This window comes from Dromaius novaehollandiae, chromosome 1, assembly GCF_036370855.1.
Source record: "Dromaius novaehollandiae isolate bDroNov1 chromosome 1, bDroNov1.hap1, whole genome shotgun sequence".
Classification (NCBI taxonomy): Eukaryota; Metazoa; Chordata; class Aves; order Casuariiformes; family Dromaiidae; genus Dromaius; species Dromaius novaehollandiae.
The window spans coordinates 163,377,050-163,390,879 of record NC_088098.1 but is presented as its reverse complement, the minus strand read 5'-3'; the positions used below and the strand labels follow the sequence as shown (position 1 = coordinate 163,390,879).

The 13,830-nt window shown below is 37.5% G+C and overlaps 1 protein-coding gene across 3 annotated transcripts in view; it reads right to left on the bottom strand.

The window, feature by feature from the left end:
• ABCC4 (ATP binding cassette subfamily C member 4 (PEL blood group)) overlaps nt 1-13,830 on the bottom strand; it is a 154,894-nt gene that overhangs the window by 95,648 nt on the left and 45,416 nt on the right. For all 3 annotated transcript variants that reach the window (XM_026119446.2, XM_026119447.2, XM_064504656.1), the window contains exons 14-19: nt 8,761-8,857; nt 7,363-7,578; nt 5,255-5,395; nt 3,772-3,809; nt 3,316-3,416; nt 92-238 (exon numbers count right to left, since the gene is read on the bottom strand). In XM_026119446.2, the coding sequence (XP_025975231.1) occupies nt 92-238; nt 3,316-3,416; nt 3,772-3,809; nt 5,255-5,395; nt 7,363-7,578; nt 8,761-8,857 (740 nt within the window). The remainder of the gene's footprint in view (nt 1-91; nt 239-3,315; nt 3,417-3,771; nt 3,810-5,254; nt 5,396-7,362; nt 7,579-8,760; nt 8,858-13,830) is intronic.

Sequence of the window (13,830 nt, the reverse complement as noted above, 5' to 3'; positions counted from 1 at the left end):
AATACTATGATTTCAGAACTGTTCCAAAATAGTATATTTAACATAATTAATAAGGTACATTATATGGAAGGATTTTGACTATTAAACTCACCTATAGGATTTCTGTCAAAAAACAACACAGGAGCTTTCAAAATGGATTGAAACATTTTGTTGTGCAAAGTCTGACCAGAATTAACAAGAACTTGAAAAACCAGAAGACTTCTTATTATGCCAAACAGTATTGTAGCCACCGTTAAACCTGAAATTAAAAAGATATGGTCAGAGAACGCATACAGAGAGGCATCTTTCACAAGAAAAAGAATTTCAAAATATAACTGAACTAAAAACTAACTTTGTTCCTTTCTGTGTACAGCAAGAGTTCCAACTTAAGCCTAAGGACTCCGAATGAGTGCAGAACATAGATACCTTATATTTGTTAATAGCTTCACTTACTCTCATATTACCAATTTAAACAATTTCTCTTCTTCTTTCATAAAGAATCAGTACTTTATAAAAATACACGAAATACCTGTTACCCTATAAAATAAATCTGTATTAAAACCCTCCAAGTACCAGTTCTGTGAAGAAATACATTTCACAGTGCCACGCGTAACTGTGGCTTGCAAAGGTCACTGTGAAGACTCAGTATTTGCCAGCAGCTATTAACCAAGTAATATACACATAGCTATTTAAAGACAATCTTGAGTTATTCTCAATCAGCCCAAACTACTCATGCTATTCTTCACCTTAAAAACCACATCAAACCATTTAAATTATGAGTATTTCTTTAACACAGTATAAGATGCATCCTTTATGCCATGTGAAATGGAGTCCTTCTAGGGAATTGGTCTGCAGACTGTTTGTCTTTCTTTCAGGCACATCTCTACTTATAAGACAGGGGTGCTAAAAGGCAAAAGATAGAAACAAAGAACGATAAGACTGCTGCTGGTCTGCTTCCTATGTCTGTGATCTGCAACATGCCTGCGCAAGTGCCCAGCTGATGGAGGGCAGGCTCCGGGAGCACTGCTCCAGAAATCAAGCTTAGACACCACTGGCCCGGACGCTCAGGCTGCATGGACTGGAGAACACCTTTAAACTACACCTTCGCTATCAACACAAACACTGCTTATACTAGGGACAGGGAACAACTGGATGCGATTCAGGTATTCCTATGGTAACAGTGGGAAAGAGTGAAGTTTTAAATGACATGATGCCGTTAGGTCAATCAGTTACACCATCCCGTTTACTAGCCTGCACTGCTGTATCCTCCCACAATGCAAGAAAAGGTATAACCACTCCATTTGCCTGCTCACAGTTTATTGCCTAGGTTCTGCACAGGGCTGTTTTTCACAAAAAAATAACGTGGCAGCGCAACTGGAATGAGAGCCCATTTCCCTTGTCCTGACTGCTGCGTTTTGAGTCAGGTAGAAGAAACCAAATTCTGCAAGGGCAACTGAATATACCCAAGCAGGAAAGCCAGGCTGGGCAGGGAGGGAGCAGAAGAGGTACCAAGTAAGTACCTGTGGCAGAGCCCATGACTGGAAGCAGCCTGTGGGAGTGATGTGAGGAGAAGGAGAACGTTCCTGGGAACCCCGCAACTCTGCGCAGCTTCATTCAGTTTTGGAAATCACTGGAAGCTGCTGGCACAGCCATAGTGAATGAATCACCTGACAAGACCTCGTGGCGGGGAAAAGGGGGAAGAATGACACTTCCTTTCAAATCTTTTATCCAGTCTATCTCAGACAGGTTTTTGTTTTCCCTATTTACAAGCTTACTTCCTCAGTACTAGAGGGACTAGGGCTCTTCGCAGCCTCACTTCATGGAAAAGGCGTCGAAGCTGTACCTCAGTACCAGGTACCTCAGCTGTACCTGGCCAACAGGAATTCCCATAACAGAATTTTCTACTCTTCCAAATCTTTATCTTACAGAAAGAACAAAGACTAGGAAGGAACTAACATGGTGATTTTTTCAAACATCAAGGATCAGAAATAAACACACTGAATTATTTTATACAGTTTCAGAAGCTATAGAAAAGGGTAAGTTCACATATGTAATACATAATTATATAAATTTACAGCCTTTTTATAACTGTTTTTCAGCTCGACTTACAATTTTCTGTAAGCAAATCACTGCCTTCTGTTCAATTATTGCAAATATATCACTGAGCCATCTAATCATTTCAATACCAGGTTAACTTTTGCTGTTCTGTTATCTAAAACAAAATTTGCCTTAAAGTATAAAACTTTCCATAATATGGTTTAGGCTATACAGCCAGAGAAGGCCAAGTTTGTCGTCCTTAATCATACTGTGCAGTCCACTGGAACTGCTCACAAAAAAAGACATCACGCAGAGCAAATGAGAATTGAGATTATCTGGCTCCTAAACTGTTTTAGGACAGTGTGTTCAAGGGCCTAGGTCACATGGATTCTTATTAAAAATATATACATAAACATAAACAAAATAAATAAGAAAAGTAATAAATAAAAAAGGCCTATCCTCTCAGTGCACATTCTTCTGGCACTCCACCTGTTTTCTGAGATCTACCATATAAATCTCCATCAAGAAATTACTATTCCATACAAACCTGTAAATAACCAGAAGTCAAGTCCTAAATAGCTAGGATCTGAGAGAAAGCATATTTCTACACATTATTTTTCTATGCCCATTTTTACTATCTTTCAGAATAGTATTTTAAGATGTTTAGATGTCTGAGGATAAAGATTGATGCCCTTTCTGGGATATTCAGAGGCATATCTAAGTCCTACTGAAATACATCAATTTTTGTTTTTAATCTTGATTTGCATACTTATCTAGGATTTTTTTAAAAAACTGGTTCTTTTGCTGTGGTACTTCAGAAGGAATATGGCCATGCCAAGTTTTAAAACAGCAGCATATTATATAAACAAACTGAAACTCTGAATTGCAGAACAAGGATCAATTTCTAATCCCTCTTGCCCATACATATAATGACTGAAGATTTAGCTGAACGACCTATTAGTATAGACAATAGCCACAAGCTTAAGTTGATTGACTTTTTGAATACTCTATTCCTGGTTTACTTTCCAAAATCCAGGCAAAGAAAACTAAGACTATGCATTCAACCTATTTCTTCTGTTGGATTTTTTTTTCTTTAATTATTCCAATTAATTTAGTCAGGTAACAAGGCTCAGGCTGCTAAACTGTTAAGACATTACTCAGTCACTGCTAGAAATCCCATTTCCCCACATTGCCATTGCTGTGCACTCTCAAAGCTGCCTATTATAACAGGTCAAATAATAGCTTTTTTAATATAAACTATATACACACACACACACACACACGTGCATGTGTAATTACCTGCATATATTTCTAAATAAAAGTTAAGGTCTAGGTGTTCAGTCTCATTTGTTCCATTATTTCCATTTGTTGTGACATTCAACTTCTCTTGATTATTTGCCCTGTGGAAACACATACGAAAGATAACAACCATCAAATCACCTTTTCCAAATATTCACACATACGTACATTTAACTTCTACTAGATTAAACTCTGTTGAGACCTTTAGCTTAAAGGATCACATGTACTTGATGCTGTCATGGATCACACTGTGAGGAGAAGCTATCAGACCTCACCATAAAAGTTTAAATTTTTCCCACAGATTAAAATAAGAGATCAGAAAAAAAAGCTGAACAAATGCTGAAGTTTCCTATAGTATGTTTTTCTCTCCTACCTATATAGCACTGATTTCTATTAGACAAAAAGCACTTGACTGAAAAGGCAGAAATGGCTAAGCGGTTGTTATCATTAACTTACCAGTAAGAAAGCCACCAATCCTGGAGCACATATGCCACCTTAAGAAAAAAAAAAAAACAAAAAAAACACACACACAAGAATCATCTTACAAAAATTAAAAACATTAGAAAATTAAATTTCCTTAGCTCTTCTTTTATGTTCTCTGGAAAAACATCACATATTCAGAAAAGTATGCCATCCAGTCTTTCAAGACCAGCAGCAATTTGCAAAGCACATCAGAAAGTGCATTAAAACCCTCTATAAAGAAAGAAGTTACCTTGAATTACCTGACTTGATAGTGAACTAAAGGAAAGCAATACACTTAAGCAAACAAAATATAGTAGCTTTCCCTGCCATATGTTAATTGCACATTAAAGAACTCATTTTTTCAGTTTCTAAATTTGCTACTAGAGATATTCCAAAATGCTTTTTGATTAACAAACTTTCTGATGCTACCAGTCCAGAAATTTGTGTTTACAGGAGATAATTATTAGAAACAGAGTTGAAGGAGAAGGGAGAAGAGAGAGGAGAAAAAAATTCTATTGCTACTTTCCTTCTGCGCCCAGAGGTGACTCTAAACTTGTAATAGGGTTATTTATCTCAAAATAAACCTCTGTTCAATTGAATTAAGATTCTGGATGGTCTCCTGCAAAGGTTTGATCATGCTCAGTGATCTTTCCAACAGACTCAATTCAAGGACAATCAGAAAGGAAGTAATGTGTCTACACACACGTGTGTGCACAGCACACACACTTTTTAAAGCCAAGACCAGCAAGCATTTCCATGAAATGAGTCTGAGCTTTCTCATCAGGAAATAGAGAAAAAGGCAATAAGCTATCTTCACACAGCTTCCTTAGCTTGCCATTTCTTTCAGTAAGTTTCAAAAACATTTTGCTTGTTTTAAAAAATCCTCTTTTATGTACCTGCTACACTCTGCATCACACACAACATATTTCCCTACCCTCCTCCTTACTTTCTTAAGCTTTTAAACAGTGACTTTCCTTCTAGTCCTGTTCATAACCTACTATTGGCAAAAGAATTTTTCTTTCAACACTTCTGCCAGACTCTGTTCTCCCATATCAACCAAACAGGTTGACCTCTCAGTCAACCTCCTTGCCCTCCTCAACTGAAAACACTTTGTTTCTTCAGATTCGTTAATGCTATTTTTTGTACCTTATAATTTTGTTCTGTATCTCTGAAAACTAGACAGGCTTACAATTCATGTGCTGTACTGTCAGTAAAAAAAAATCACCTGAAGTATGAAAATATTCACAAATATTTCACTATAAGCATATTAAGACTGTTGAATAAAGACCAGTACAAAAGAGCTCAATGCTATACAAAAAGTACATGTTAATACACAAAACATGATTGAGTATACTACAAAATTATTAGATAAAAGAACATCAAGTTCTCAAACATTTCAGTTGAAACAAGCATACGCTATGTTTAAAAAAAGACAAAATCAAATTACTTTCATTACTTGTGGCTCTAGACAACTTACCTGTGCCAAAATATTGAATAGTAAAAGTATAAAAATTACAAAGTAGTTTGCTCCTGCAGTGAAATATTTTCTGTAAACCTTGAAGTTTATTTTTCCTTCAGAGCGACTCTCCTCTGGCATTGCAGCCAGTGCATTTTCAGCCTGCAAAAAACCCCCCCAAAAATGGAAAAACAAAACAGAAGCAGAACAAACAGTGTCAACCTTGCAGTTATAGATTGAAACAAAGTCACAGTTCAGGATTAGCAAGCAATTAAATAAAAAAATAAAATGATTAGGCATATAAAAAGTTTAAACATCGTAACTATGGCTTTTACAAAAAAAAATTCAATCTCAGTGCAATAATAGTGAAAAAATTACTCTAAAATGACATTGCAAGGATTCTGTTTTGTATTCCATCAAGGCATGTAACGTGACTTCACTTACGATCAGGAGTATTTTCCCTGACAATACTGCTAACCGTTTACTGAGTTTTTCTTCTCTTGTACATTGTCATCAGTCATAAGGGCTCTGAAAACTAAGGCCTTGACTTGAGAAAGTTTCAGTGTTCACAATGCAAGCATGTCTAGCCTTTTCTTTTCAGGAAAGTATTCAATATAAATACTCTTCTGAAAGTACGCATCAAGCTTAATTGACACATGCCTGGGTAAGAAACTAGTCACAAAGTTACAATCACCTCTTCGCAAGTATAACAAAGCATCTGTTAATAAGGAAAATGAGTAAAATGATAAATGACAAATCATATTAAGCAAACAATGGGCAGGGGACACTGAAAGACTGAAAAGGAAAAAATAAGATAGGCATAAAGAAGGCAAAAGAGCTATTCAAATGAACAAAGTTCTGAAGATTTTTTACAATATATGTGATAGAAAAACTGGTGCCAGTTCAGTGGACGTTTAACACTTGATTTTCTTGTCAGCAGACACAGCTGTACAACAGCAGTGGAGTCAACAGACCTGACTCACATGTGAAGAGAGAAATCCCACCTACTTGCCTATAAGAGTAGAGAAGCCCATCCTGATTTTAGCAGCACTAGAGCTGTCAGATGGCGGGGCGGGGGGGGAATTTTGGCGCACACATTGGTCTGTTTGTGGATTTATGAAGAGCAGAGTCACCACTGAGACATTAATAATACCAGATTAGATTACTGCTTTCTGTCATAAAAACGTTCTTCCAAAAAGGTATTAAAAACAAAAGGCTGCTGACTGACTTTCATTCAACCTTTTTTTTGCATCTTCGTGTTTATTATAGGAAAAAATACACACACACACACACACACACACACACACACACACACACCTCCACAGTATAAAGTTGGAAAGCACCAGGGATTCACAGTGATTAACTGCTCCACAGATGCAGTGCTGGCACAAGTCTGGCAGGGTTACGGGACTCCTGCACTGTTCTGTGTGAATACAGATACACCATCTCCAGGCCAGCTCTGGTACAGAAGTGTTACGGCTGCTTTTACACAGCGCAGACCAAGAGATAGCAAGGCACCTGGAAGTCAAGCTGGCACCATACAAAGCATGCGATTTTCAAAACCAGAGGGCTGGGGAGAGCAGTGCAGTGGGGTCCCACAGTTCCCCCCTCAGGTCCAGCTCATGATCATATGCATATGTTAGAGCCAACCATTCAAATGCAAACTCTGTATGAAGCCACAGCCTCCGTGTGCACTTCTCAGAGCTCAGGATTTTAGGGGAAGCATTAACTTAAGCTCAGCACTGCAAGCACAGGCAGAACCCGTTTGAATCATGTGCTGCACTGGCCCTTTAGAGCACGCCACGTGAGGATACAGGAAGCACAGTGCGGTGCCTTTGGATACCTCTATAGGAACGCTTCCTGGATCCAGCAGAGTTGGTGCTGAACCTGAACTAATAAACTCTGCCAGGTTTGAAAGCACAGAGCTGTGGGATGCCTGCAATCTGTACTCCAGGTTGTAGGACTGCCAGCCAAGCACAGAGCTGGGCAGATTCACTATGGGCGAACTCTCACCTGCTAGTGGAAACCAATAATCACTGAAATTCAAATGCAGCACAGAAAACCCTTATCGGAGTCTAAGTTAAAAAACAGCCAAACAATTGAGATGAGTGTCTCTTTTGTGCACTCACGTGTGGTTGCTCCACTGCTCCATCTTTCTGTGAGTGGACAGAAGAATCCTGGGACCAGACAGAGGACTCTGAAAAGGTACGGTTCCTTGAGGTCTTTGGATTGGGGGTGCCTGGAACTGACGGCTGTTCTCCCTCCTCATCTTTTTTCAAAAGGGAAGCAAAGTCGATGCCAGATCTCAGGAACTCTGAATAGGTACCTTTCCCCACCATTTTACCCTACAATTAATATAAGCTTTGATTATCTTCATTATACACTCTCTGTAAAGGACAATTTTTCCTCCCTGTTCCTGCTGCACTGGTCATGAGCTGGAATTCTGTGGTTTCTAAGCCCAAATCCCCCTGCAGTAACTGAGGTGAAGCCTCTTACTATCAGTTCCTCTCAGAAAAGCAGAAACAAGCTTTTGCGTCTCTAACTAGTTCCCTCTTCCCAGCAGCTAACCAGGCCAAATAGCATACAAAAGGGATGACAAAAGTCCCAGTTACAGCCAGCAAGAACTACTTTGGAGAAGCTGCAGAACTCAGCCACACAGCTTTCGGACAAGCTGTTGAACAACATACGTGACCATCAGGCTTTTTATATTACTCAAAGCTAGGGGTGAACACAGCTTAATTTTTTTTTTTTTCAGTCTTCACAGAGCTCTACAAGGAGCGACACAGAATGTCCCCACACATCTCAACTATTCCAAATCCACCTCTGGAAAACTACTGCAACCTTCAAAGAGATCTGAATGGGAGGAAAAAGGTGGCTAGTGTCCTTTTTTCCCAATCTTTTGATACATCAAAAGTAATTTGAAGAACTTCACCACTCAACCTTAAAAAACAGTTGAAATTCTTGCATCTCCCCCCCACCCTCAAACATCTGGTACAACCAAGCTTGGAACCAGCTTTGTTGAAGGACTACTTGGTTTCGAAGGTATCTGTGACCATTTCTCAGCCTTAATGAAAAAAGGGACCAGTTGCAAAACCAACATAGTTCTTCCTAATTCATACAAAAGTGTAAAAAACAAGAATAAAAGTCAACTCTTTGGTCTCAATAGAAGTAATTCTCTTGCAGTATATTATATATACTATATTATATATATACATATATATATACGCACTCTCTATATATACACACACACTATATTATATATATATATATCATAGTATATAAAAGATAAAATTACTAAGATTAAATATATGTATGATAAAATTCAGAAATAGATTTTTCAGGGAAGATATACTAAGAAAATTCAACTGATTTCATTAGTAACTTTAATCCTTAAAAACATAAGGTGACCAAAAATGCTGTTAAAACGACTTTATTTTTCACTTGCAAATACATTTTCTCATCCTTAGATTACAAAACATTATTAGAAAGTATAAGAGATTTAAAGAATAGACATTGATATCACTTACATCTTTTAAGATTAGAATCTGAGTTGCAGCACGGAGATATTGCAACTGGTGAGTCACCAAAACAGAAACCTTCTGATGTAAGGCCTGACAAATACATCTGCAAAGAGACAGAAAAAGAATTAAAAAAATATTTTAGCATCCTAAAACATTTTGTGTGTTTCTGGAAAACCACTACTACTCAACTATATGGCCTTCAAAATAAGAAAAAAGATACTCATGCTTAATGCACTTATCATATGCTTAATGACCATATTCCTTACTTAACTTCTTAAGTTTTCAAAGTATGAAAAAAAATTCCAGGCTTCAGGCTAGAGGTGGAAGAGAAAGTATCCTAAGTCTATTAAACTTCCTGCTAACAAATGTAGGTGACATAAGTAGGATTACAAACAGTAAATTTAACCAAAATGAAACAGAAAGAAGCAAAGCAGGGCAACATACTCTAGATAATTACGGAAAAATAAAGGAAAAAAAGTAACTTCTTTGAGCTAAGCTCTCAGAGCAGCTGCTACAGTAAGTTAGAGCTGTGGAGAAGTAAACAGTACCCTTGATCTAAGCTACATTCAGGCATATATTGAGGGGAAGGAGTGAGGTCCTTCACACACCTCTGACCTTCTCCCATGGACTGAAGGCTTACCTTCCTCTCTAGGGAAAAAAAAGAAAATTCTCCACAGCAAAAACCACAGCAATCTAATAATACAAATTCAAAGGAGAAATGCAAATAAGCAGTATGGGGGAAAAAGTAGAAAAAGAAAAGAGCTTAACTGTAATGATATCGTATTGCTTATTTTGTTTCATAAATTCATCTGGTACATCTGCTTAACTCCTTACACACAACTTTTAACATCTTTTTTATCACTCCTACAAAGACTGCAGGAAGTAATGCACAGTAAAATAGTTAATACCAGTACTAATCAGAATAAATAATTACATGCAGAAAGTATATTATACAGTTCTAAATAAACTATGTGGTAAAATTAAGTTGAAAGCAACACTTATTAAAAAAGTTATGACTTCTATACATCATTCAAGAAACAACTATAAACCGACAGAATGGTTCTTTGGTGACCAAGGTAACATTTAATCAGAACTGGGTATTTGCAGCAGGATAATACCCAGTTGCTGAGCAGTTGCAGCTATTTATATTCCAGACTGTTTGTGGGAGTATTATTTTGGGTGCAGTTACTGCAGATCCTTTGAGCCTTCGCTGGACCAAGCCACATGGGAACTGGAGGACCAGCTTAAAACACTCAAGAAGTCCTTCAACAAAACATGTCCAGAGAACTGGACAAAGATCTGAGGAGCTGCAAAATAGTTACTTGCCTAGAAGGAGAGCTACCAAAAGAGAAAATGCCAGGTATTGACTGTCAAGAGATCAAGCCTTTCCTTACGCAGTCCCACAGCCTACATACTCCTCTTTGATCATTCAATTTCTGCATACAAGATGCATGTCTAACAGCTTACTGGGACAAACTAGCCACTATAAAACCTAATGTCTGAAAAAACTTTAAACCTCAATGATTATGAGTCACAGTGAACCCACTGCACTATAAGTTTGTATTTGGAAAGAAAAACTGAATTACCACAGCATCAGAGCAAACCAATTAGATCCGTTAGGGCTGTCAGCACAACACCCTAGATGATCTTGATCTCAGGACAGAAGTCAAAAACAACCTCTGCGGAAAGCAAATTCAAACCATGAATTGCTAAGATGTATCAGTTCATTCAAAAAAGAAAAAAAAACCTCTCAATTTGATGTCTATCTGGGTAGGAAAAAACTAGCTGAATAGTTCGCTGATAACAGGTGAGTAGAAAAATTGTTGTCACAACTCAGTGGTATGAGCACAGGCAGTAAAAATCATGACAAAGTGTATACTTAGATCTATTACTGAGTTAAACAACTCAATGCTCAGATAGCTCACTAGAAAATTCTGCCATTTAAAATATTGTATCATGATGAAACACAGGACTTGCAAAACTAGTAAAATACTAAGCAGATACTAAATATCTGTTTGAACACATCAAGCTATTTGAGCTTTATACACTAAACATTTTTTAATATTCCCTCTCCCACTTGACAACATCCGTATTGCAGTATGTGGTGAGCATTATGTTTACATGCTGCCTTGGCTGCCACAGGAGACTGAAGCCAGAGTTCAAAGAAAGCCTCACTATAACAAGGTATGATAAAAGCCTGGCACAAAACTCAGAAGCACAGTGAATTCAAATGAGTGAAAATGGGGTATTGCCTTTGAATAGAAAAACAAAAAGCCCTACAATGATCCATACGCATTAACACTGTTAACTGGTCTAGCTCCCTAAGCCTCAGGTGCATGCCACCTAGCTTTAAAAATATCACTCTACGTGTTTGAAGAAAAAACAGCATTATTGAAGGTGCCTGATTCTAGGTGAAATACTGACAGCGTCTCACTTTCTTATTTATTATGCAAAGAAATTATGAAAAATATGCCTCAGTAGGTGGGATAAATCTGGTCCAAGTGTTCCGATTTCTGCTATGGAGTACATGCACCATCTTTTTACTTGCTGTTTAAAACCCTACAGCGTTCATCAATATTTGTTCTCCTCCATTTCTCTTGAGGAGTTTGATCTGTGGCATTAGACTCTGAGCATATTTAATGCATGACAGCAGGACAAAATACTGCACAAAATGCAGTAGCCATTGGCACATTTATTAAGTACAACATACACACACACACGTGTGCACACAAAGCTAGAATAGATGCAGCTAGGGAAGACCCAAAGGTTCTTTAGCCTTTTCAGCACAAGGAAAACAGGGCCAAAGGGACTATGAAAGGTCCACCCCTCTTCCCCAAGGAAGAATCAATTTAAACTTAAGCCATTCCTGACGGACATCGGAGGACATTGTTCTGCTTATTTGTTTGTGAGCTCAACAGAAATTTTCAACATCCTTGAAAATGTATTCCAGGGAAAATATACCTTCACCATGACAAAATTTTTCTCTGAAGTCTAAATTTATGCCTTTTGGTGCAATTTAAGCCTACTACTTTCCAAAGGACAGGAGACCAGTTTATTCTCGTGTGCAGCATCCCTTTAATACACTAAGACCTCAGTTTCTCTTTCTGCCTTCTTTTTTCTAGACCAAAAAAATTCCCAAAATACTAACTCACTTCTTTCTTATAAGTGAGAAATAGTTTTCTCTTTTTTTCCCATACACAGCTGAATATTCTTTATGGACTACACTGGACTCTGCACCTGGTCTACATCTTTTTGGAAGTGCAAAATTGGATACATTATTATCCTGAGGCCTTACCAGTACAAAACATAGCAGAAGGATTACTTTACCTGTCCTGCAAGATACAATACTGGTATAAATCCCAGTGCAGAGTTTCCTTGACAAGACATGTCAGCATGACATTGTTGACTCGTACTGGATTTGGGCTCTATCATAATCTACACCCCCTTTTCCACAAAATTGTTACACAGTTGATTCCTATCCACTGTGTGCTCATGCAGAGTCAACACTTTGGACTCATCCCCAGTGTTGCATCTATTAATCGAAAATGATTAAAATCAAGACTTTTTAAATCTCTGTTCTGTCTCCAGAACTGCCTGAAGCATTATCCAGTTTTGTATCACCTGCAAATACAGCATCAATGACCTTCATTCATCCTCCAAGGCACCGAGTAACACCAGACTCAGGGCAGATATCTCTAGAATTCCAGATATTACAGTCCTCCAATTTGACCAGAAAAAGAAATTAAATTAACAAATCTAAGCAACAGGATGCTATTATCCATTTTAAAACCCATTGTATTTTGACAGCAAACTTCTGTACAATTAAAAAGTTAGCTTGAGCTTTGATATGACAAGTGGTAAGGGCAAGTGGTAGAGGACACTTACTCAGATGGGTGGCCTACAAAAGCACAATGCTTTCTCTACACAAAATCAGTCGCAGTCTTGGCACTTCAGTGCATACAAATCCTCATTTGCTCTTTCTTCCAAATCAGGTTCTCTTTTCTTTAAGACAAGTTGTTCTTTAATCTTTTTTTAGTTTTTATCTCTAAGCACCAGCTTTCTTTCACCTGTGCAAAGTGTTTCTTCTTTTACGATTCTACTTTCTTCCTCAGCATTCTTTCTGCCTCTCATTTTTGGAAGTTCACGTACAAGTTAACTTTAGTCAATACTTGTATTGGTTTCAATGGAAATATCTACTGAAATAAAATTAAAGCACATGCAGAAGTGCTCGTAGGTGTAAAACTTTTGTTATATTAAATTGCTTACTCCCTTGGCTTTCCTCTCCTTTTCCTTTAAATTTAAGAATTTCAGGGAGAACAATCCCCCATCTGTTTTGCTGTATTTTGAAATTTTGTGAATTTCAGAACAAAATATACATAACATATTTGCAAGAGACACTGAAGGCACATCTACATCTATTATGCCGTTTCTATTCCTATGCTTATCATGCTAAACATGTATTTCTATCCCATGACAAGTCCCAGCCTCCACTGGGCTAACACAGGATCATTACAGGATGATCACACTGGACAAGACAATGATCCACCTAGTCCCATGTCCTGTCCAGACACCAGCCAGCAGTGAATGGCTAGAGAAAGTATACAAGCAAACATACAGTGGTGCTTCCTTTGGCATACTATTCTCGCTTCCTTAGTCCACATATTAGGGGCTTCTTGAACCTGAGATCTCTGTATTTAAATAACTCTTCATGATTTTTTCCTATGCTAATTTGCATGATTCCCTTTTGAGCCCATTTATATTTTGGTATTCATAATATAGTTTTCAACTGTCACCACTAAAGAATACAACTACAATAGAGTTCTATAAGTGGCTTTTTGCTTTTACACTGTGTGATTCAAAAAAAAAATATTATGGGATAAAAAGTGTAAAAGATTAGTTTCATAAAAACACAGAATGCATAGTGGTCACATTTATGCTCTTCATTTTTTTTTTAAAAATAAGCAACATTACTATGATACATTCATACCTTTTAAACATATTCCCTACCATAAACATAACGAAGTTGATGGAATTCCACCTATATCATCTAAATGTAAAGGTATAACTAAGAAGTCT